Here is a 26,024-nt window from a genome sequence, read left to right as displayed (position 1 = left end):
TTAACAAGTTAGGGGGCCTCCCTGAAGTGACGACAAGGATCCAGAATTCTAAAGTTCCCCCACTGCTCCCAGATGCTCCAAACTGAAGTTTTAGGTGGGGTCACCTCAGCGCTTCATCTTGGCTTCACCTCCCTTCCTGATCAGATGTGGAAATCACAAGCTGTGTTTAACAGCTTATAAACTGCTTTCACATCCGGCAACTCCCTTGGTCCTCACAACAGTCGGAGGGAAGGAAGGGAGGGAGGGAGGGAGGGAGGGAGGGAGGGAGGAAGGGAGGAAGGGAGGAAGGGAGGAAGGAAGGAAGGAAGGAAGGAAGGAAGGAAGGAAGACTATTAAGGTCTCTACAGATGAAGACATGCTGCCCAGAGGCCTCAGAGGGCTTCTTGAGACTCACAGCTGAGAACTCGGCAGGTGGGGAATAGGGCCGGGGCCCTAAATGTGTGGCAGCATTGCTCACATTCAGAAACAAGACTCTCCACTTGGCACAGGCCACGTGGCAGGCACTCAACTCGGAAGCTTCAGCATAGGTCATTTCATTTCATCTGCACAAGTGCCCACATGTTATTGGTGGGAAAGCCAAGGCTCAGGGGATGTGGTTCCTGCAAGGTCGTGCAGCTGCGGAGCCAGGACATGAATCCAGGACTTACTCCAAGACCACTGCTCCTCCCCTACCTCCCGGCTGCCTGTCAAACCCCAAACCCGTCTCTGCTTTGGCTCAGAACTTGTCCTGTATCCGCTTGATGGATGTCAAGGAGACATGATTTGCTCTGCAATGTTATTTCCACGTGTGCAAATGGTGAGCCATATTCGAGCAAGGCTCTCCTGTCCATTTTATTGAGGGCCCTGGACGTGTCAGGCCTTGTGGGGATAAGCGATGATGACAATGACAATGTAAGAGTAAGAGTAGCAGCAGCAGCCCGTACCTGTACAGGGCTCACCAAGCTTGTGACACCGTTTTAAGCACTTTCTAAGCATTAATGCATTTAATCTTCATAACAGTCCTGACATAGGTACTGTTATTAATCCCACTTTACAGATAAGGAAACTGAGGCACTTGCCCAAACTTACATAGATAGTAATTACTCAAGCCAGAACAAATGAGAGGTCATTTTTGTCCTCTAAGTTACTAAAGGAAGTCCACCTGTAAGTGGATATTGTTAACGGCCAGCATCTTATAAGACACATTCTGTGCTATTTGGCAATGTTAGGACAAGTTCAGGTATTTTCTTTTGATGGTGGGCTCTGGCTCCCAGCATCCCCACCGTCATCCTGTGACCAATACAATCTCTACTCCTCCCTCCTGCCTCGGACAGGTTCTTGACAACCTGGACAGCCACCTGAAAAAATCCGAATACTTCCGCTTCCTCTGGTTCCCGCACAGTGAGAATGTCAGCGTCATCTACCAGGACCACACCAACAAGGTAGCCGGGACATCTTCCCCTCCTCACACACAGCCCACCATTCCCACACGTCCCCACCCTCCCGCCAGCTCCCAGGGCGCCTGACGCCTGTTATCGTGCTGTTGAGCCGTGAGAGGTGAGAGGAAAAGCAAGGGTGAGCATCACTGAGCCTGAGGAGAGAAGCACAAAAGGCCAGAGGGTGGAAGGAAGAAGGAAGGTGGGCCCAGTAAGGGTCCATGTGTCTGCGGGGAGGGATGCGTAGGGGTGAGGTCAAGAGACAATCTAGATGTGGGGCAGGGGAACAGGGGACAGAGGTGTGGGCAGGACAGGATAGGCTGAGTCCTAGGAAGCTGGGCTAGACCTCAGAAGCCAGCTAATACATCCCACCTTCCCTCCAGCACCCCCATCTTTCCCACCCGCAACCGTACAGGTGAAGAAACCCTTGGTTTTGTCTCCCCACTGTGACCTTAGCAAACAAGCTGCTTCTCAGCAGAAGAAAACAAAACCATCACTTAGGATGTTGTTGATTGAACAAGTCAGGCAAAAGCCAGGACACCTACTGTGTGTATAAGGGGCTGGCGTAGGGTTCATAAAGGATGATTGCTGGACACCCGGCTCGTGGGCTCTGAAGAGGAGGGACAGATGCGCATTTTTGTCTTGTGCAAAATACATGAATACACGAACATATAAAAAAAGCATGAAACCGAGGGGATAGGGCATGGGAATCAGCGGTAGGAAGTGAGGCTTTCAATCATCCTGGCAGGTGGGTCACCCTTCCCCCATGACACACACACAGCCTCTCCTGGGACACATCTCCCTCTAAGGAGACACTCAGCTCTGGCCCCAAACTGACCACAAATTCTGCTTCCCAGCCTCCCTCCTCTTCAGCCAACTGGTTTTGGGACTATGCTGTTGGATTCTATTTACTGGAGTTCCTGCTCTGGATCAGGTAGGAATGCAAGTGTCTCTTTTCCCAGCACCTGCCATATACTGTTGCAGATGTGGTCCATCAGAACAACAACATCCTACCTAGTTGTGCAAACTGGGTCTGTCTCCTGGGTCCAGAGCAGGGGTTTTCAACCCTGGGGAGCTTTTTAAAAAATACCAGTGCCCAAGCCGCACTCCCTGGCTCACAGGTGTTGTGAAGCTTCGTATTGTCCTGTTTCTTACCTCCTTCCCAGCCTGAAGTCTGTGCTCAGGCTCAGGCCCCATGTCTGCCACCAAACACGTAACTATGAGTGATGGGGAAGGTTTTATGGGGCCTTGAGTGGTGACTCTGTATCCAGCCAAGACATGGAATGGCATCAGATAAAGATGTTTGAAATGTTTCATACATGTAAATAATATAGGCAACACAAATTTAAAATATAAAGACTAATATAGTAAGCACCCACATCTTGTTGTTGCTACCGTATTAAGAAGTGAGACAACACTAGTAAAATTGGAGTCCTCTTGGTGGAACTCCCAGATCACAGTATCTCCCCAAAAAGGTAAACCACCCCCCCAGACTTTATGCTTATCATTCTCTTGCTTTTATCGATACTGTAGTTTTCTGAATCCTGAAAGAAGAAATTGGTAATTCAGCTTTGATAGTGATATTTTTCCATGTTGATATGAATAGCTGTAAGTAGTCCTTTTTCACCGTACGCATTTACCACGATGTATGTATCCATGCTCTTGTTGATGGATATTTGGGCTGTCTCCAGGAATATTTTTGTCCATTACAAACAACGTTCCTGTGAGCATTCTGGAAAATTGCTTCTGATGTCTTGAGTATATAATCATGAGTGGAATTCCTGGGTCACCAAGTATAAGCATCTTTCGTTTTATAAGATCAAGTTATTCTCCTAAGTAGTAATACCAAGTTAACTGCCAAGCACTGTAAGGTTCTCTGTCCTCCATAAGCTGCACAAAATTGGACCTGTCAGGCTTTTAAATTTCTGTGTGCTATGTGTTAAATGGTACCTCATTATGGTTTTTAATTCTCATTTCCCTGATTATTAATAAGGTTGCCCAGCTTTTCAGTTCATTGATCTTTCAGATTTCTCTTCTGTGAGGTGCCCATTTACACACTTTGTTCTTTTAAAAAATTGGGTTTTTTCTTAGTGCTTTGTACAGCTTTATTTACATGTATCTTGAGCACCAGCCCTTTTCTGGTTATGTGTGTTGCGTCACCTTCTCCCTGTTGGTGTCTTATCTTTCACTTTCATGGTGTTTTATCATGTGTAGATGTATTTAATTTTATCAAATGTAGCCATCTAGTCTTTTATCTTGAGGACTCTGGTGTCTTTTTAAAGACGGTGAGCCCAACCTAGAGGCCATCGCTCCATCCGATGACGGATCAGGGGTGAGAGTGGAAAATGCCCAGCCAGCTTCTCTCCCCTTCCATCACAGCAGCCTGGCAGTTTTATGTGCTTGTGTCTGTGGAGTCCGGTCCCAGGGAGCATCTAAATAAATTGGGCTGTAAATCACAGTTGGCACATCCCAGCCAGGGCGGATGCTCCGAGGGAGCTCCGTGACCTCTGAGCACAGCCCATGTGGCCCCCCTTTTCATGTCTTCTGGAAACTGCGTCCACCCAGTCTCATCCCTGCAGCTCTGGGCCTCTCGCTGAATTATGTGCCCAAGGATGCGGGAATGAAAACTAACATAATGGATTGGATACCTGGTGACTTAATGGCTGCTTTGCGATCAGACTCACTATAGCCCCATGAGGGCAGGGATGCTGTCTGTCCTGTCAATCCTCAGAGCCCCAAAGAACACCTGGCACCTAGAGGAGGCTCATAGTATTTGTGTAGGAAATGCTAACGAAAAGCTTGGTCCCTGTCCTTGAGGTGTTCAGTAGCGGTCAACTGTAGGGGTGATGGTGTTGGCCCTGGCTGACCAGGACAGAGAGACAGGCTTTCTCGGGAACAGATCCCTGGAGGGTCAGCCAGGACCAGGGCCAAGCTCAGCTCCTGTGCTGAGAACAGCCTGGTGCCCTGGGGCCGGTGGGAGCTGCCCCATGGCCATGCTGGCCTGGGACACCAGAGAGCATCTGCCTTGAGAGAGACAGCATTCTCCTCCTCTTCCAACCCCTGCAGCATGTACTTTTCACCCTCCCAACCCCTGCAGGAGAAGGAGAAGCAAGGAGAAGGCTGATTTTGCTTTCTTGGCTTCCCAACACATCTACAGTAAAAATTGATTTCTTTTATAAAGACAAAAAAAATGAACTTTAATCTGTGTGTGTGTGTAAGTATACATTTGGAAGAATGTGACTTGGTGAATGAGTTTCCCAGAGCAGAAAGCCAGGTGACAGCTCCTTCGTGGCCCAAGAAGCGCAGAGCCTTCCCTTTGCAATTCCTTGGGCAGCTCATTTCCAAACACAAGAATCCATAAGCCCAGCCCCCATGCTAGGCCACTGGCCCCCACTGGCCGCTTACAACAATCAAGCCCTTCCAGGATGGCCAGGTGTGGAAGGAGGGTGAGTTACTACAGTCCTTATGGAAATTAAACTGGCAGCAACCTGCTGAAATTAAAACTCTGCCTGCCCTTTGCCCCAACAATCTGGTAAGAATATAAGTACAAAGACCTTTGTTATGGTGTGGCATGTGGTGGTACTACATCGAAAATGACAGGTTTTGGCGAGGATGTGGAGAAATTGGACCCTTTTGCGCTGTTGGTGGGAATGTAAAATGGTGCAACCGCTAGGGAAAACAGTATGGAGGTTTCTCAAAAACTTAAAAATAGAATTTCCATATGACCCAGCAATTCCACTTCTGAGGATATATCAGAAAGAACTGAAAGCACGATTTCAAAGAGATATTTGCACACTTGTGCTCACAGCAGCATTATTAAAACAGCCAAAAGGTGGAAGCAACACAGGTATCTGATGGATGACTGGATAAACAAAATGGGGTATGTCCATACACCAGCATACTATCCAGCCTTAAAAAGGAAGGAAATCCTGACACATGCTACAATGTGAATGAATCTTGAAAACATTATGCTAAGTGAACTAAGCCAGACACATAAAAGGACAAGTATTGTGTGATTCCACTTTTATGAGGCACCCAGAGTAGTCGAATTCATCGAGACAGGAAGTAGAATGGAGGTTGCCAGGGGCTGGAGGGAGGGCGCAATGGGGAGCTGTTGTTTAGTGGGGACAGAGCTTCAGTTTTGCAAGATTCTGGAGATGCACCACACAGCGATGTGAATATACTTAACACTACTGAACTGTACACTTAAACAATGGTTAAGATGGTAAATTTTATGTTACGTGTGTTTTTTTTTTTTAATCAAAGTTTGGGTTTTTCACCAAACCCAAACCCTGAAAATAACCTAGTCATTAAAGGGGAAGAGAGGGATAAAATGTGAGATAAAATCCATAACTGGATCACGGGGCAGCCATGGAGAGAGTGATGGAGGGCGATATTCACATTCCCTGGAGGGATTTCCAGGCTGTAGGTAAGCGTACATGGCAGAGTATGTGGAGAATGAAGTCCTGGTTTGTAAAGGACTCAGCCCGGCGCCCAGCAAACAGCCAGCTCTCACTCACTGCTGGATAATACGATGATCACAGGCCCCTCTGCCCTGCCCCCCCAGCACCTTCCTCCCAGGCCTCGTGGGCTGGATCAACCGCTTTTTCTTCTGGCTCCTGTTCAATGGGAAGAAGGAAAACTGCAACCGCAGCCACAAGATCTTCACCTACGAGTGCCGCTTCAAGCAACACGTGCAGGACTGGGCCATCCCCAGGTAGGGGCTGTGTGGGCCAGCCTGCGGGTGGGTCGGCAACAAACAGATTCCCTTGGGATCTGCCCTAGCACGTACACTGCCAACCAGGCTCCCCGTTCTACCTGTTATTAGTGGGGGGCAAACTGGAGGCTCTGAATCCCCATCTGGTGCCCTTGCACCATTGTGACTCTCAGGGAAACCAGCCAGGGGATCCCCTCCGCTTTCCCCATCAGCTCCTCTCCAGCCATGCAGCTGGGTAACAGCAGGCTGGCCAGCATCTGGTTTTTCTGAAAGACTGTCACCTGCGTTGTCCCTCGTCGGCTGAGTCCATGGAGCAGGCTGGGGGCCGGTACTCTGCATCTCAGTCCCTAGGGACACACCCCCTCGGGACTGAGGCTAGGTCTGTAGCCCAGATCACTGCAGCTTTCTCTCTGAATTGCCCCTCTTTGTCCCTCTTCAAGAAAAGGCGGGGGGGGGGGTTGGTGCCCAGGGCTTAAGGGGTGCCTCTGTTACCATGTTCAGGGGCTGAGGCCACCACACTCTTGGGGAAGCACTATTAGAAAAAGTAGAAGTCTTGGAATCAGAGTGACCTGACTGTCTGAAAAAGAGGAGGCTGGGGCATGGGACAGCTGTGGTCAGAGACCCAAGGGGAGCCCCCGATTGGGTGGGGTCCCTGGGATCTGAGCTGGGAGCAGTTGGTAGGTCTCCTCTTCTGTGAGGACTTTGAGAGCAGCCATGAGGAAGGGGCCTCCTGGGGACCGGGATCCCCGAGGCCCTCAAGGCTGGGAAGCCGTGCAGAGCCTCATGGGAGCTCAGGAGGCCCCTTCTTGAGGTCTGGGTTCCATCCCCCTGGGCCGAGTGCAGAGAGAAGACCAAGGAGGCCCTGCTGGAGCTGAAGGCCATGCTGGAGGCGCACCCCAAGGTGGTGGCCCACTACCCCGTGGAGGTGCGCTTCACCCGGGGGGACGACATCCTGCTGAGCCCCTGCTTCCAGCGTGACAGTTGCTACATGAACATCATCATGTACAGGTGAGCAGCTCGTGGAGGGGGCAGGGTGGGGCTGGGCTCCCTACCCCCACCCTGCCACCCTGCTTCGAAGGGACCCCTCTCCTTTCCCAGCTTTCAAGTCCAGTTCAAACACCACCTTCTCCCGGGAGACTTCCCTGATCCTGGCCACAGAAAATCGTCTTTCTCTCCTTCGAGTTCCTACAACCACCCTTTCTAGCCTATGTTATGTTAATGCAGTCATTAATATTAATGAATATGTAATAGTAATGTTAATGTTAATATGCATAGCTACTACTTGTGAAGCTGATATTACTGAATGACAAGTCTATGCTATCTCATGTGCCTGCCCTAGTCATTGATTCCGAGAGCCTGGCACTGTGTCGAGAAGGATTCTGAGGCCAGGTTTCAGTTCAGCCAAAAAGAGAATCAGGCCTGGATGCATTTGTCCATCTTAACCGGCTCCACCAGGCCCTGTGCCGATACCTTAACCTCATGACTGCGTTATCTTTTTCCTGATTAGTTGCACAGTAATCTCTTGTATGAGGCTTACAGGCATGGACGGTTTAAGAAGCTCCTCTTTTCTAAAACTTCCTGCCTAAGACATGTCTTCCTTCCTTCCCATCCTCCATTGATAATAGCCCTTCTCTGACTTTGCAAAAGACAAATATACTCTCTCCCAGCCTGAATCTTACTATGCTGTATTTCTCCAGCATGTAAAAAACCCCAAACTCAAGGGATCCCAAGGGACAATTCAAGAAGGCGCTGTCCTGGCGGGAGTCCCTGAAGCCAGAAGAGAGTTTCTGAAACACGTACTGAATGAGAGGAGGCTTATTTCATGTAGGGACAGACTTGCAGCCAGCCTCATCCACATCTGTCTGTCTATCTTATCCCTACCTGTGCATGTAAATTCAGAAGTGAGAAAGTTGCCATGGGGCTGCATCATAACATTTGAATTTTTTAAAGCTCTGACTTCGACTTTTTCTGTCAGTAAATCTGACTTTGCAGGACTGACCAACTAGGTTATATGGCCATGCTTTCCATACATCAATGAGGGGATTCTGATACAAATATTTATTTTTAAGGTTTGTGTGTGTGTGTATATATACATATATATATATATATATCTCCTTAAAGTAATCTTTACATTAAATTTTTTTAATTTACATTTTAAAATATTTAGATTTAAAATTGAAATCTTCAAGCTACATGAGTATATAAATATACATACATATATATGTGTGTGTGTGTATGTATATATATATATACATACATACACACACACACACAAATCTTTAAAATTATTTAAACTCATGACAACTTTCAGTGGCCAGTTAAAAAATATGCAAGAGGATGTAAACCTTTTCCAAATCCTTCTGAGCAGAAGCCCTCAAGGTGCTGGGTCACTGCTGTCCATGTCCTGAGGGCACAGGCAAGGTGCCTAATAACAGTGGGTGGGACCGTGCAAAGCAGAGACAGGGCCTCACCTCCTTCTGCCCCCTCCCCAGGCCCTACGGCAAGGACGTGCCGCGGCTGGACTACTGGCTGGCCTACGAGACCATCATGAAGAAGGTGGGGGGCAGGCCCCACTGGGCCAAGGTAGGATGTTTCATGGGGGTTGTCAGCTGGGCAGCTGCTGTGAGCTGAGGCTTCCACCAGAGGGCGCCTCTCCTCCCAGTTGCCCTGCCTGCCCAAGGCTTAGATGTGGGGAAACTTGGGCTGAGCAAGTGACAGGAAGGAGGGCCCCCACGATCCTAACCAGACCATCTTCCCTCTGCATTCATGTTCCAACAGCCCAGTGACTAATTCTCTGAGTTTTCAGAAAACTTCCTCACCTTTCATTTTATTTAATTCTCATAGTAACCCTACGAGCAGGATAAGGCGGTGGGTCTATTTAACAGACAGGAAACTAGGGGTCTCTCAGAGGTGACAGGACTTACTTACTAATTAGCAGTTGAATTGGGGCCAGAGCCCTCTCCACTCACCCACTGCCAGGTGGCAAAGGGAATGGGAAGTTTAATGCTGCATTTTAACACCTTCCTTCTTTACTTTCCAAGAACTTCCTCCCTCCTCTTTGGGTCTCTACATTATAGGTGCATGTGAATGAATGCATGCATGTATGTGCTTGTGTGTGCCTGGGGGTAGCAGCGTCACACATGCAGGCATCCAGACGTGGGGGCCTGTTTGCAGCTCCGCTGCAATGCTGGTTCCAGGGAACGAGGCCTGTTGTATCTGGTTGCTTCCTCAGGCCCACAACTGCACCCGGAAGGACTTCGAGAAAATGTATCCTGCCTTTCCGAAGTTCTGTGCCATCCGAGAAAAGCTGGACCCCTCGGGGATGTTCCTGAATGTGTATCTGGAGAAGGTGTTCTACTGAAGCACAAACAGAAAACAAGTCAAGCCCACCCCATCCCATTCCCCAGGCCCACTTCCCATGAGGTTGAAGGCTCAGCGTCCCTCTGGCCTGATGGGGAACAGACCTCTTCCCCCAGGCGCTCTGCCGCGGTGCCCACAGCTGCTCTAACCCAGAGTAAGGAGTCTGGATCTGGGCAGCTCCCACTTCCCTCATCCTCACAGGAACCCCATGTAAGGAAGAGCACCAAATCCCCATTTACCTCTTCAGCCGCATCCTTTCAGCCCAAGCCTGCAATCACCACATGCTGTTTCCCAGAAGACAGAGAAGCCCCCAAATGTTCTGTGTCTAGGAGGTCAGGATTCAGCCTTTCACAGGTTCCACCCGCTGGTTGGGTGTCCGGAGCTCCAGGGATCCCTTGCCCACCCTTGCAGGGAGGGGTCCCCCTGGCAAGTGTTTGGGCACAGAGGTCGTGTGTGCTGTGCTCTGCTTTCTTTCACTCTCGAGGGTCTTTCAGATGCTCAGGTGCGTGCCCCCTGCCCTGGGACTGCCCTCTTCCAGAGGGTCCACCTGTCCATCTGACCTCCCATAGCCCGACCTACAGTGTGTCTATTCCAGGGGATGTTTGGGGAGTGGGACTCTCCTTGCCTTCTTTTTAATAAAGGCCAAGAGTTCATTCAATCTCTGCTCCCTCCTCTTCATCTCCAAGGTAATCCTTTGGGAGCAGGGGGCTCCCTGATTCCCCGACTGCCTTCCAGAGGTAACGGGTCTCGGACTTGCCTGGAAAATGCTCTTCATATCCCTCCTGCAAACTTAGTTTCGAGCTGCCTCTGACCTACCACACTTTGTGGCTATTCTTTCACCAGGCTCTTGTTGAACATCTACAAGGTGCCAAGTGCTTTGGGGGAATTAAAAGGACCTTAAGGGGCTTTCCTGGTGGCGCAGTGGTTAAGAATCCGCCTGCCGATGCAGGGGACACAGGTTCGAGCCCTGGTTCAGGAAGATCCCACATGCCTCGGAGCAACTGAGCCCATGAGCCACAAGTACTGAGCCCAAGTGCCACAGTTACTGAACCCCGCACACCTAGAGCCCATGCTCACAACAAGAGAAGCCACCGCAGTGAGAAGCCCACGCACCACAACGAAGAGTAGCCCCTGCTCACTGCAACTAAAAGAAAGCCCGTGCGCGGCAACAAGGACCCAATGCAGCCAAAAATTAAATAACTAAATTTATTTTTATAAAAAGAACCTTAAGACAGGTTCCTGGCATCCAGAAATGTATATTTTAATCATATGTTTCATAAGAGGTTAATACGCAGACTATATAAGAACTCCTCAACAACACAAAAACAACTGATCAAAAATGGACAAAGGGCACTGGTTGGGAGTCTGTCTGCCGATGCAGGAGACACGGGTTCGTGACCCGGTCCGGGAGGATCCCACATATCGCGGAGTGCCTGGGCCCGTGAGCCATGGCCGCTGGGCCTGCGCGTCTGGAGCCTGTTGCTCCGCGGCTGGAGAGGCCACAGCAGTGAGAGGCCCGCGTACTGCAAAAACAAACAAACAAACAAAAAATGGACAAAGGGGCCTCCCTGGTGGTGCAGTGGTTGACAATCCGCCTGCCAATGCAGGGGACACGGGTTCGAGCCCTGGTCTAGGAGGATCCCACATGCCGCGGAGCAACTAGCCCCGTAAGCCACAACTACTGAGCCTGCGCCTCTGGAGCCTGTGCTCCCCAACAACAGAGGCCGCGACAGTGAGAGGCCCGCGCACCGCGATGAAGAGTGGCCGCCACTCGCCGCAACTAGAGAAAGCCCTCGCACACAAACGAAGACCGAACACAGCCAAAAATAAATAAATAAATTTTTTTACAAGGCAAAATTCCTTTAAACAAAACATGGACAAAGGACTTGAATACACATTTATCCAAAGAAGATACACAAATGATCAGTAAGCACATGAAAAGAGGCTGCACATCACTAATCACTAGGGAAATGAAAATGAAATCACCATGAGATATCACTTTACACCCATTAGGACCACTATTATCAAAACAATAATAACAGAAAATAACAAGTGTTGTCGAGGACCTGGAGAAATTGGAATCCTTGTGCATTGCTGGTGGAAATGAAATGGGGCAGCTGCCGTGGAAAATGGTATGGAAGTTCCTCAGAAAGCAAAACATAGAATTACCACATGATCCAGCAATTCCACTTCTGGGCACATACCCAGAAGAACAGAAAGCAGGGACTCAAAAGAGATATTTGCACACCCATGTTCATAGCAGCATTATTCACAGTTGCCAAAATGTGAAGCAACCCAAATGTCCACTGATGGATGACTGCATAAATTGTGGAATATACATACAATGGACTATTACTCAGGCTTAAGAAGGAAGGAAACTTTGATATACGCTACAATTAATGAGCCTTGAGAATATTCTGCTATGTGAAATAGGACAGTCACAAAAAGAGAAATGCTGTACAGTTCCAATTACATGAGGTACCTACAGTAGTCAGATTCGCAGAGACAGAAGGTAGAACAGTGGGTGGCAGGGGCTGGGAGGGAGGGAGAGTAGGAGATAGTGTTTAACTGGTACAGGGTTTCAGTTGGGGAAGATGAAAAATTCTGGGGACGGATGGGAGTGATGGTTTCACAATAAAGTGAATGTACTTAATGCCACTGAACTGTACACTGAAAAATGCTTAAAATGGTACATTTTACGTTATATATATTTTTACCCCAATGAAAGTAAAGAAATTTATATTTGAATTCAGGGAAACAAGACTAATGTGCATAGGGCATGAAATAGCAATACCAGGGAGTGTGTAATGGAGTGTAAGGGAAATGGTACAGCCACAGACACCTGGCCAGTCCACTTGGACTCAACTTCCCCAGAGAGGCTGGCTCAAGACCTAAGTCCACGGCCTCGAGGGCAAGAGCTACCCCTTCAGCAGGACCAGCTGTGTAGTTCACAGGGCCCAGCACAAAACGATTAAGAATTTCACGAGGGCAACTATACTTCAACTGAAAAAAAAAAAGATTTCAAAAGGGTGACAGCAGGGCATTAAAACAAGCATGGGGCCCTTCTGATCGCTGCACAGGCCGAGCACCCATGAAAGCAGCCCCACTCACCGCCACCAGGTGTGGACAGTAGGTATGTGTCAACTTACTGGGCTACAGTCTGAATTGTTTCATCAAACACCGACTTAAGTGCTGTTCTGAAAGAGGTATTTTGTGAATACACTTAACATCTACCATGAGTTGACTAAACTAAAGGAAATTACCCTCAAAAATGTACGTGCGGGCTTCCCTGGTGGCACAGTGGTTGGGAGTACGCCTGCCGATGCAGGGGATGCGGGTTCGTGCCCTGGTCCGGGGGGGATCCCACATGCCGCGGAGCGGCTGGGCCCGTGGGCCATGGCCACTGAGCCTGCGCGTCCGGAGCCTGTGCTCCGCAATAGGATAGGCCACAGCAGTGAGAGGCCCGCGTACCGCAAAAAAAATAAAAATAAAAATAAAAAATGGACGTGGTCTTCATGCAATCAACTGAAAGCCCTTATTGAAAACAAAAACTTGAGGTTTCTGGGAGAATAAGTTCTGTCTCAAGAGCTCCTGGCTGAGTTTCCAGCCTGTGGGGCTGCCCTACAGATTTCAGGCTTGAGACAACTCCTTGAAATCAGTCTGACATAAACATATACATTGGTTCTAGTTCTCTGGAGGACCCTGTCTGATACATAAGGAAAGAGGTGGATTGGTGAAGTTAATACAAGGAAAAGCATGGCAGGCTAAATCCTGAGGCTTGGGATATGGCGGAGTCCGAGTCACTCCCATGTTCTACAGATGAGGAAACAGAGGCCCAGAGAGGTGAGGATACTTGTCCAATGTCGCATAGCATGTTAGGAAAGGCAGTGCCAGTAAACCAAAGTACATCCTGAAGTCCTGTATTTTCAATAGCTGGAATTTAATTTTTAAAGTCTATGAATTTTGGGGCTTCCCTGGTGGCGCAGTGGTTGAGAATCTGCCTGCCAATGCAGGGGACACGGGTTCGAGCCCTGGTCTGGAAGGATCCCACATGCCGCGGAGCAACTAGCCCCATAAGCCACAATTACTGAGCCTGTGCATCTGGAGCTTATGCTCCGCAAAAAGAGAGGCTGCGACAGTGAAAGGCCCATGTACCGCGATGAAGAGTGGCCCCCGCTCGCTGCAACTAGAGAAAGCCCTTGCACAGAAACGACCCAACACAGCCATAAATAAATAAATAAATAAATAAATAATTTTTAAAAAAGGCAAACTTCCTTAAAAAAAAAATGGACAAAAGACCTGAATACCTATTTCTCCAAAGAAGATATACAAATGATCAGTAAGCACATGAAAAGAGGCTGCACATCACTAATCACTAGGGAAATGAAAATGAAATCACCATGAGATATCACTTTACACCCATTAGGATCACTATTATCAAAACAATAATAACAACAGAAAATAACAAGTGTTGTCGAGGACCTGGAGAAATTGGAATCCTTGTGCATTGCTGGTGGAAATGAAATGGTGCAGCTGCCGTGGAAAATGGTATGGAAGTTCCTCAGAAAGCTAAACATAGAATTACCACATGATCCAGCAATTCCACTTCTGGGCACATACCCAGAAGGACAGGAAGCAGGGACTCAAAAGAGATATTTGCACACCCATGTTCATAGCAGCATTATTCACAGTTGCCAAAATGTAGAAGCAACCCAAATGTCCACTGATGGATGACTGCATAAATTGTGGAATATACATACAATGGACTATTACTCAGGCTTAAGAAGGAAGGAAACTTTGATATACGCTACAATTAATGAGCCTTGAGAATATTCTGCTATGTGAAATAGGACAGTCACAAAAAGAGAAATGCTGTACAGTTCCAATTACATGAGGTACCTACAGTAGTCAGATTCGCAGAGACAGAAGGTAGAACAGTGGGTGGCAGGGGCTGGGAGGGAGGGAGAGTAGGAGATAGTGTTTAACTGGTACAGGGTTTCAGTTGGGGAAGATGAAAAATTCTGGGGACGGATGGGAGTGATGGTTTCACAATAAAGTGAATGTACTTAATGCCACTGAACTGTACACTGAAAAATGCTTAAAATGGTACATTTTACGTTATATATATTTTTACCCCAATGAAAGTAAAGAAATTTATATTTGAATTCAGGGAAACAAGACTAATGTGCATAGGGCATGAAATAGCAATACCAGGGAGTGTGTAATGGAGTGTAAGGGAAATGGTACAGCCACAGACACCTGGCCAGTCCACTTGGACTCAACTTCCCCAGAGAGGCTGGCTCAAGACCTAAGTCCACGGCCTCGAGGGCAAGAGCTACCCCTTCAGCAGGACCAGCTGTGTAGTTCACAGGGCCCAGCACAAAACGATTAAGAATTTCACGAGGGCAACTATACTTCAACTGAAAAAAAAAAAGATTTCAAAAGGGTGACAGCAGGGCATTAAAACAAGCATGGGGCCCTTCTGATCGCTGCACAGGCCGAGCACCCATGAAAGCAGCCCCACTCACCGCCACCAGGTGTGGACAGTAGGTATGTGTCAACTTACTGGGCTACAGTCTGAATTGTTTCATCAAACACCGACTTAAGTGCTGTTCTGAAAGAGGTATTTTGTGAATACACTTAACATCTACCATGAGTTGACTAAACTAAAGGAAATTACCCTCAAAAATGTACGTGCGGGCTTCCCTGGTGGCGCAGTGGTTGGGAGTACGCCTGCCGATGCAGGGGATGCGGGTTCGTGCCCTGGTCCGGGGGGGATCCCACATGCCGCGGAGCGGCTGGGCCCGTGGGCCATGGCCACTGAGCCTGCGCGTCCGGAGCCTGTGCTCCGCAATAGGATAGGCCACAGCAGTGAGAGGCCCGCGTACCGCAAAAAAAATAAAAATAAAAATAAAAAATGGACGTGGTCTTCATGCAATCAACTGAAAGCCCTTATTGAAAACAAAAACTTGAGGTTTCTGGGAGAATAAGTTCTGTCTCAAGAGCTCCTGGCTGAGTTTCCAGCCTGTGGGGCTGCCCTACAGATTTCAGGCTTGAGACAACTCCTTGAAATCAGTCTGACATAAACATATACATTGGTTCTAGTTCTCTGGAGGACCCTGTCTGATACATAAGGAAAGAGGTGGATTGGTGAAGTTAATACAAGGAAAAGCATGGCAGGCTAAATCCTGAGGCTTGGGATATGGCGGAGTCCGAGTCACTCCCATGTTCTACAGATGAGGAAACAGAGGCCCAGAGAGGTGAGGATACTTGTCCAATGTCGCATAGCATGTTAGGAAAGGCAGTGCCAGTAAACCAAAGTACATCCTGAAGTCCTGTATTTTCAATAGCTGGAATTTAATTTTTAAAGTCTATGAATTTTGGGGCTTCCCTGGTGGCGCAGTGGTTGAGAATCTGCCTGCCAATGCAGGGGACACGGGTTCGAGCCCTGGTCTGGAAGGATCCCACATGCCGCGGAGCAACTAGCCCCATAAGCCACAATTACTGAGCCTGTGCATCTGGAGCTTATGCTCCGCAAAAAGAGAGGCTGCGACAGTGAAAGGCCCATGTACCGCGATGAAGAGTGGCCCCCGCTCGCTGCAACTAGAGAAAGCCCTTGCACAGAAACGACCCAACACAGCCATAAATAAATAAATAAATAAATAAATAATTTTTAAAAAAGGCAAACTTCCTTAAAAAAAAAATGGACAAAAGACCTGAATACCTATTTCTCCAAAGAAGATATACAAATGATCAGTAAGCACATGAAAAGAGGCTGCACATCACTAATCACTAGGGAAATGAAAATGAAATCACCATGAGATATCACTTTACACCCATTAGGATCACTATTATCAAAACAATAATAACAACAGAAAATAACAAGTGTTGTCGAGGACCTGGAGAAATTGGAATCCTTGTGCATTGCTGGTGGAAATGAAATGGTGCAGCTGCCGTGGAAAATGGTATGGAAGTTCCTCAGAAAGCTAAACATAGAATTACCACATGATCCAGCAATTCCACTTCTGGGCACATACCCAGAAGGACAGGAAGCAGGGACTCAAAAGAGATATTTGCACACCCATGTTCATAGCAGCATTATTCACAGTTGCCAAAATGTAGAAGCAACCCAAATGTCCACTGATGGATGACTGCATAAATTGTGGAATATACATACAATGGACTATTACTCAGGCTTAAGAAGGAAGGAAACTTTGATATACGCTACAATTAATGAGCCTTGAGAATATTCTGCTATGTGAAATAGGACAGTCACAAAAAGAGAAATGCTGTACAGTTCCAATTACATGAGGTACCTACAGTAGTCAGATTCGCAGAGACAGAAGGTAGAACAGTGGGTGGCAGGGGCTGGGAGGGAGGGAGAGTAGGAGATAGTGTTTAACTGGTACAGGGTTTCAGTTGGGGAAGATGAAAAATTCTGGGGACGGATGGGAGTGATGGTTTCACAATAAAGTGAATGTACTTAATGCCACTGAACTGTACACTGAAAAATGCTTAAAATGGTACATTTTATGTTATATACATTTTTACCCCAATGAAAGTAAAGAAATTTATATTTGAATTCAGGGAAACAAGACTAATGTGCATAGGGCATGAAATAGCAATACCAGGGAGTGTGTAATGGAGTGTAAGGGAAATGGTACAGCCACAGACACCTGGCCAGTCCACTTGGACTCAACTTCCCCAGAGAGGCTGGCTCAAGACCTAAGTCCACGGCCTCGAGGGCAAGAGCTACCCCTTCAGCAGGACCAGCTGTGTAGTTCACAGGGCCCAGCACAAAACGATTAAGAATTTCACGAGGGCAACTATACTTCAACTGAAAAAAAAAAAGATTTCAAAAGGGTGACAGCAGGGCATTAAAACAAGCATGGGGCCCTTCTGATCGCTGCACAGGCCGAGCACCCATGAAAGCAGCCCCACTCACCGCCACCAGGTGTGGACAGTAGGTATGTGTCAACTTACTGGGCTACAGTCTGAATTGTTTCATCAAACACCGACTTAAGTGCTGTTCTGAAAGAGGTATTTTGTGAATACACTTAACATCTACCATGAGTTGACTAAACTAAAGGAAATTACCCTCAAAAATGTACGTGCGGGCTTCCCTGGTGGCACAGTGGTTGGGAGTACGCCTGCCGATGCAGGGGATGCGGGTTCGTGCCCTGGTCCGGGGGGGATCCCACATGCCGCGGAGCGGCTGGGCCCGTGGGCCATGGCCACTGAGCCTGCGCGTCCGGAGCCTGTGCTCTGCAATAGGATAGGCCACAGCAGTGAGAGGCCCGCGTACCGCAAAAAAAATAAAAATAAAAATAAAAAATGGACGTGGTCTTCATGCAATCAACTGAAAGCCCTTATTGAAAACAAAAACTTGAGGTTTCTGGGAGAATAAGTTCTGTCTCAAGAGCTCCTGGCTGAGTTTCCAGCCTGTGGGGCTGCCCTACAGATTTCAGGCTTGAGACAACTCCTTGAAATCAGTCTGACATAAACATATACATTGGTTCTAGTTCTCTGGAGGACCCTGTCTGATACATAAGGAAAGAGGTGGATTGGTGAAGTTAATACAAGGAAAAGCATGGCAGGCTAAATCCTGAGGCTTGGGATATGGCGGAGTCCGAGTCACTCCCATGTTCTACAGATGAGGAAACAGAGGCCCAGAGAGGTGAGGATACTTGTCCAATGTCGCATAGCATGTTAGGAAAGGCAGTGCCAGTAAACCAAAGTACATCCTGAAGTCCTGTATTTTCAATAGCTGGAATTTAATTTTTAAAGTCTATGAATTTTGGGGCTTCCCTGGTGGCGCAGTGGTTGAGAATCTGCCTGCCAATGCAGGGGACACGGGTTCGAGCCCTGGTCTGGAAGGATCCCACATGCCGCGGAGCAACTAGCCCCATAAGCCACAATTACTGAGCCTGTGCATCTGGAGCTTATGCTCCGCAAAAAGAGAGGCTGCGACAGTGAAAGGCCCATGTACCGCGATGAAGAGTGGCCCCCGCTCGCTGCAACTAGAGAAAGCCCTTGCACAGAAACGACCCAACACAGCCATAAATAAATAAATAAATAAATAAATAATTTTTAAAAAAGGCAAACTTCCTTAAAAAAAAAATGGACAAAAGACCTGAATACCTATTTCTCCAAAGAAGATATACAAATGATCAGTAAGCACATGAAAAGAGGCTGCACATCACTAATCACTAGGGAAATGAAAATGAAATCACCATGAGATATCACTTTACACCCATTAGGATCACTATTATCAAAACAATAATAACAACAGAAAATAACAAGTGTTGTCGAGGACCTGGAGAAATTGGAATCCTTGTGCATTGCTGGTGGAAATGAAATGGTGCAGCTGCCGTGGAAAATGGTATGGAAGTTCCTCAGAAAGCTAAACATAGAATTACCACATGATCCAGCAATTCCACTTCTGGGCACATACCCAGAAGGACAGGAAGCAGGGACTCAAAAGAGATATTTGCACACCCATGTTCATAGCAGCATTATTCACAGTTGCCAAAATGTAGAAGCAACCCAAATGTCCACTGATGGATGACTGCATAAATTGTGGAATATACATACAATGGACTATTACTCAGGCTTAAGAAGGAAGGAAACTTTGATATACGCTACAATTAATGAGCCTTGAGAATATTCTGCTATGTGAAATAGGACAGTCACAAAAAGAGAAATGCTGTACAGTTCCAATTACATGAGGTACCTACAGTAGTCAGATTCGCAGAGACAGAAGGTAGAACAGTGGGTGGCAGGGGCTGGGAGGGAGGGAGAGTAGGAGATAGTGTTTAACTGGTACAGGGTTTCAGTTGGGGAAGATGAAAAATTCTGGGGACGGATGGGAGTGATGGTTTCACAATAAAGTGAATGTACTTAATGCCACTGAACTGTACACTGAAAAATGCTTAAAATGGTACATTTTATGTTATATACATTTTTACCCCAATGAAAGTAAAGAAATTTATATTTGAATTCAGGGAAACAAGACTAATGTGCATAGGGCATGAAATAGCAATACCAGGGAGTGTGTAATGGAGTGTAAGGGAAATGGTACAGCCACAGACACCTGGCCAGTCCACTTGGACTCAACTTCCCCAGAGAGGCTGGCTCAAGACCTAAGTCCACGGCCTCGAGGGCAAGAGCTACCCCTTCAGCAGGACCAGCTGTGTAGTTCACAGGGCCCAGCACAAAACGATTAAGAATTTCACGAGGGCAACTATACTTCAACTGAAAAAAAAAAAGATTTCAAAAGGGTGACAGCAGGGCATTAAAACAAGCATGGGGCCCTTCTGATCGCTGCACAGGCCGAGCACCCATGAAAGCAGCCCCACTCACCGCCACCAGGTGTGGACAGTAGGTATGTGTCAACTTACTGGGCTACAGTCTGAATTGTTTCATCAAACACCGACTTAAGTGCTGTTCTGAAAGAGGTATTTTGTGAATACACTTAACATCTACCATGAGTTGACTAAACTAAAGGAAATTACCCTCAAAAATGTACGTGCGGGCTTCCCTGGTGGCACAGTGGTTGGGAGTACGCCTGCCGATGCAGGGGATGCGGGTTCGTGCCCTGGTCCGGGGGGGATCCCACATGCCGCGGAGCGGCTGGGCCCGTGGGCCATGGCCACTGAGCCTGCGCGTCCGGAGCCTGTGCTCTGCAATAGGATAGGCCACAGCAGTGAGAGGCCCGCGTACCGCAAAAAAAATAAAAATAAAAATAAAAAATGGACGTGGTCTTCATGCAATCAACTGAAAGCCCTTATTGAAAACAAAAACTTGAGGTTTCTGGGAGAATAAGTTCTGTCTCAAGAGCTCCTGGCTGAGTTTCCAGCCTGTGGGGCTGCCCTACAGATTTCAGGCTTGAGACAACTCCTTGAAATCAGTCTGACATAAACATATACATTGGTTCTAGTTCTCTGGAGGACCCTGTCTGATACATAAGGAAAGAGGTGGATTGGTGAAGTTAATACAAGGAAAAGCATGGCAGGCTAAATCCTGAGGCTTGGGATATGGCGGAGTCCGAGTCACTCCCATGTTCTACAGATGAGGAAACAGAGGCCCAGAGAGGTGAGGATACTTGTCCAATGTCGCATAGCATGTTAGGAAAGGCAGTGCCAGTAAACCAAAGTACATCCTGAAGTCCTGTATTTTCAATAGCTGGAATTTAATTTTTAAAGTCTATGAATTTTGGGGCTTCCCTGGTGGCGCAGTGGTTGAGAATCTGCCTGCCAATGCAGGGGACACGGGTTCGAGCCCTGGTCTGGAAGGATCCCACATGCCGCGGAGCAACTAGCCCCATAAGCCACAATTACTGAGCCTGTGCATCTGGAGCTTATGCTCCGCAAAAAGAGAGGCTGCGACAGTGAAAGGCCCATGTACCGCGATGAAGAGTGGCCCCCGCTCGCTGCAACTAGAGAAAGCCCTTGCACAGAAACGACCCAACACAGCCATAAATAAATAAATAAATAAATAAATAATTTTTAAAAAAGGCAAACTTCCTTAAAAAAAAAATGGACAAAAGACCTGAATACCTATTTCTCCAAAGAAGATATACAAATGATCAGTAAGCACATGAAAAGAGGCTGCACATCACTAATCACTAGGGAAATGAAAATGAAATCACCATGAGATATCACTTTACACCCATTAGGATCACTATTATCAAAACAATAATAACAACAGAAAATAACAAGTGTTGTCGAGGACCTGGAGAAATTGGAATCCTTGTGCATTGCTGGTGGAAATGAAATGGTGCAGCTGCCGTGGAAAATGGTATGGAAGTTCCTCAGAAAGCTAAACATAGAATTACCACATGATCCAGCAATTCCACTTCTGGGCACATACCCAGAAGGACAGGAAGCAGGGACTCAAAAGAGATATTTGCACACCCATGTTCATAGCAGCATTATTCACAGTTGCCAAAATGTAGAAGCAACCCAAATGTCCACTGATGGATGACTGCATAAATTGTGGAATATACATACAATGGACTATTACTCAGGCTTAAGAAGGAAGGAAACTTTGATATACGCTACAATTAATGAGCCTTGAGAATATTCTGCTATGTGAAATAGGACAGTCACAAAAAGAGAAATGCTGTACAGTTCCAATTACATGAGGTACCTACAGTAGTCAGATTCGCAGAGACAGAAGGTAGAACAGTGGGTGGCAGGGGCTGGGAGGGAGGGAGAGTAGGAGATAGTGTTTAACTGGTACAGGGTTTCAGTTGGGGAAGATGAAAAATTCTGGGGACGGATGGGAGTGATGGTTTCACAATAAAGTGAATGTACTTAATGCCACTGAACTGTACACTGAAAAATGCTTAAAATGGTACATTTTACGTTATATATATTTTTACCCCAATGAAAGTAAAGAAATTTATATTTGAATTCAGGGAAACAAGACTAATGTGCATAGGGCATGAAATAGCAATACCAGGGAGTGTGTAATGGAGTGTAAGGGAAATGGTACAGCCACAGACACCTGGCCAGTCCACTTGGACTCAACTTCCCCAGAGAGGCTGGCTCAAGACCTAAGTCCACGGCCTCGAGGGCAAGAGCTACCCCTTCAGCAGGACCAGCTGTGTAGTTCACAGGGCCCAGCACAAAACGATTAAGAATTTCACGAGGGCAACTATACTTCAACTGAAAAAAAAAAAGATTTCAAAAGGGTGACAGCAGGGCATTAAAACAAGCATGGGGCCCTTCTGATCGCTGCACAGGCCGAGCACCCATGAAAGCAGCCCCACTCACCGCCACCAGGTGTGGACAGTAGGTATGTGTCAACTTACTGGGCTACAGTCTGAATTGTTTCATCAAACACCGACTTAAGTGCTGTTCTGAAAGAGGTATTTTGTGAATACACTTAACATCTACCATGAGTTGACTAAACTAAAGGAAATTACCCTCAAAAATGTACGTGCGGGCTTCCCTGGTGGCGCAGTGGTTGGGAGTACGCCTGCCGATGCAGGGGATGCGGGTTCGTGCCCTGGTCCGGGGGGGATCCCACATGCCGCGGAGCGGCTGGGCCCGTGGGCCATGGCCACTGAGCCTGCGCGTCCGGAGCCTGTGCTCCGCAATAGGATAGGCCACAGCAGTGAGAGGCCCGCGTACCGCAAAAAAAAAAAAAAAAAAAAAATGGACGTGGTCCTCATGCAATCAACTGAAAGGCCTTATTGAAAACAAAAACTTGAGGTTTCTGGGAGAATAAGTTCTGTCTCAAGAGCTCCTGGCTGAGTTTCCAGCCTGTGGGGCTGCCCTACAGATTTCAGGCTTGAGACAACTCCTTGAAATCAGTCTGACATAAACATATACATTGGTTCTATTTCTCTGGAGCACCCTGTCTGATACATAAGGAAAGAGGTGGATTGGTGAAGTTAATACAAGGAAAAGCATGGCAGGCTAAATCCTGAGGCTTGGGAAATGGCGGAGTCCGAGTCACTCCCATGTTCTACAGATGAGGAAACAGAGGCTCAGAGAGGTGAGGATACTTGTCCAATGTCGCATAGCACGTTAGGAAAGGCAGTGCCAGTAAACCAAAGTACATCCTGAAGCCGTATATTTTCAATAGCTAGAATTTAATTTTTAAAATCTACGAATTTTGGGGCTTCCCTGGTGGCGCAGTGGTTTAGAATCTGCCTGCCAATGCAGGGGACACGGGTTCGAGCCCTCGTCTGGGAAGATCCCACATGCCGCGGAGCAACTGGGCCCGTGAGCCACCATTACTGAGCCTGCACGTCTGGAGCCTGTGCTCCGCATCCAGAGAGGCCGCGATAGTGAGAGGCCCGCGCACCACGATGAAGAGCGGCCCCCGCTCGCCACAGCTAGAGAAAGCCCTCGCACAGAAACGAAGACCCAACACAGCCATAAATAAATTAATTAATTAACTTTAAAAATAAATAAAATCTATGAATTTTGCATTCTATTTCATTATGTAATTTTGTTTTAAACTTGTGAGCAATGTTCTATTTTCCAAATCTTTAAGTGACATTTCTGCTTAATGCAGTAGTGCCGTGTTTGTTGTGTGCTTTTATCGCACCTCGCATCTACCCCAGGGGGAGAAGTACGGACATTAAGGAACACACAGTGCAATGACTTAAGCCCCAAACCCTGAGGTTCAGTAAAACTTCAATTCCTGGTAATGCTGAGGCCAAAGAATGTTCTGGAAATAGACGTTCTAATTACCAGAGAACCCGGGTCCCCTTTCTGGATCAGGCTTTTGATGAATATAATTTACTCTTCCTTTGATTTGAGATCTTTTGATGCCTGAAGGTCATCCTCCCCCCCAAAAAATTCTCCTTGCAGAGTCCTTTTGGTACCAGCTGTGTCCTGAAGCCATAAATTGCGCTTCTGAAGGCATTGCTAATGCAGATCCACTTTTCTCTCCTCTCTTGTCTCCTCCTGGCCACTGCTGGTCCAGGTTCCCACTGACTGGCTTCTCGCCTCTCCCAGCACTGCCCTCACGTCCAAGCCTCAGGTAGCATGAGCCCCGCTGGCACACACTCAACTCATCTCAGGGGACTCGGAAAAATCGTGGGTGCTGAGGCTCAGAGCCTGTACTTCTAACAGCGAACAGTGATTGCCAGCTAAGGAATCGGCTGGCAGGATGAGGAAGGCGGTCCCCCTGGGCCAGTGTGAAACTAAATCATAGTACAGCATCAGAGCTGTTGGGCCGTGAGCGGCTCTCAAAGTTGAATTTGCGGTGAGTGGTCACCGGCCAAAAGGAACCGTATAAATCTCATGAAGCCGACTGAGTGAACTCTGGACAGCTCGTCCCCTCAGGGCGGCCGCCTGGCCCCAGCACCCCACAAATTCACAGCTGAGAACGGGAGGGCTCCGGGTGAGCTCTGACGGTCCCAGAAGGATGCACCACCGCTCAGAAAGCCTCCCCAAAGGCAAAGATGTGGGACATTTAAAAGCCAAGCCAGATGCCCCCTCACTTCAATTGTAGGTGTCTCTGCATGGGGATAACCCCAAATCTGCAGAGTCAGCTTGGCCACCTGCAGGGGCTGGGCCCAGAGGAAAGATACGGGGAGGTGGGTGGGTCACCTGACTGGAGGGAGAGAGGGCAGTGAAGCCCAGCCATCAGCGGAGCCGGAGCGCAACTCTGGTCCTTCTCTCAAGGTCCGCGTCCGCTGTCAGCCCCGGAACAGGGATTCATGCCGCCCCCTGGTGGCAGCTGTCGGGATCCTTCGAGGTGCGGGCGCAGGCGGGGCAAAGCGTCCCCCTCTGACCTACAGGCAAGAGGCTGGCTAGTCCCAAACCCTAAAGCGACCAGGAAAGCCTCAGAGAAGGGAGCAAACCCCGAGGGACGCCCTGGAGGAGGGGCAGTGCCGAGAGGGAAGAGATCTCTCCACAAAGGTAGGTTTCACAGTTAGAAGGGGTGTCTCTGGGTCCGCTACTAGGAAGATCTTACCTGTAGGTCTCCAGTCACTAAAATGAGTCCAAAGCAGGAGTTATTCCAAGGATGGGGCAGTGGAAGCTGGAAAAATAGCTACGAAAAATAACTACGAAAAATAGTTCCGTGAGGAACCCCTGAACTAAGGGGGAAAAAATACAAGGCAGTGTCTGAGTGAAGCTGCACTAAATACCCAAGCCTGGCTTATCTTCGTTTCCATCCTGAGTTTCTTTCCCCATGTGGCAGGATCAAGAGCGGCCCAGACATTTCCAGAAAGTTCCCAAAAAGAGTTATCAAAATTTTGGTTTAAGTTTTGACATCCACAAATGGATGTTTTTACACACACAGAGTGAGAGAATGTTACACTAGGCTCCAGATAATTGCTATTTTTAAAAATGATACCTTGGGACTTCCCCTGGCGGTGGGTCCAGGGGTTAAGACTCCGAGATGCCACTGCAGGGGGCACGGGTTCCATCCCTGGTCAGGGAACTAAGATACCCCCATGACGTGGGGCACGGCCAAAAAAAAATTTTTTTTTAATTAAAAAGAAAAAAAAAGAATGATACCTTGTGCACTCTGGGCAGGTGGGTTGGGGAGGGTCGCAGGCTTGAATCTGGGGAATGAACAGCTTCCTTCGGTGCTGTCAGTGCATCTCTGTGATTTTATACCTGTGCACGAAGCCCTTCCCAAAGAAGGCAAAAGCCTCTTTATGGATGTGAGGCTGGAGTAATTGGTCCACCCATCACCCACACCTGTGTGGCGGTCAGCGTGGGTCAGGTGCACGTTTTTATTGAATTGGGCACCGAAGGGTCTGGATATCAAGAGGAGGTTGTAGGAGAACGTCTGGTCCCAGCTGAACGTCGTTATCGTTACTCCTTTGGTGCTGGAGGCAACAAACAGATGAGGGCAAGTAAAGTGCTGACCTGTCTCCATTCCCTCTCCTAGCCTGAGTGACTCCCCTTCCCCAACCTTGGAGTGGACTTGACCTGGCTGGAGGCAACTGTTGACTGAGGCCTCAGAGTGGTGGGCGCAGGGCAGGAGGCGCTGGACCAACGGCCGTCACCCCACCCCACCCTGCGCAGTGTCACCCTCCGGGAGGATTCTGACAG

The 26,024-nt window shown here is 47.9% G+C and overlaps 1 protein-coding gene across 1 annotated transcript in view; it reads left to right on the top strand.

The window, feature by feature from the left end:
• LOC111185404 (L-gulonolactone oxidase) overlaps nucleotides 1–10,995 on the top strand; it is a 33,404-nt gene extending 22,409 nt beyond the window's left edge. The window contains exons 7-12 of the mRNA XM_022594993.2: nucleotides 1,314–1,421; nucleotides 2,273–2,349; nucleotides 5,983–6,132; nucleotides 6,976–7,140; nucleotides 8,625–8,715; nucleotides 9,365–10,995. Of these exons, the coding sequence (XP_022450701.1) occupies nucleotides 1,314–1,421; nucleotides 2,273–2,349; nucleotides 5,983–6,132; nucleotides 6,976–7,140; nucleotides 8,625–8,715; nucleotides 9,365–9,493 (720 nt within the window). The 3' untranslated portion in view covers nucleotides 9,494–10,995. The remainder of the gene's footprint in view (nucleotides 1–1,313; nucleotides 1,422–2,272; nucleotides 2,350–5,982; nucleotides 6,133–6,975; nucleotides 7,141–8,624; nucleotides 8,716–9,364) is intronic.
• Nucleotides 10,996–26,024: the final 15,029 nt, after the last annotated feature.

The sequence above is a fragment of the Delphinapterus leucas genome, chromosome 6 (genome assembly GCF_059928025.1).
Source record: "Delphinapterus leucas isolate spDelLeu-1000000601 "Yukka" chromosome 6, BTC_Dleu_Yukka2, whole genome shotgun sequence".
Taxonomy (NCBI): Eukaryota; Metazoa; Chordata; class Mammalia; order Artiodactyla; family Monodontidae; genus Delphinapterus; species Delphinapterus leucas.
The sequence above is the reverse complement of the archived record's forward strand: the minus strand, read 5'-3'. Positions and strand labels throughout refer to the sequence as shown.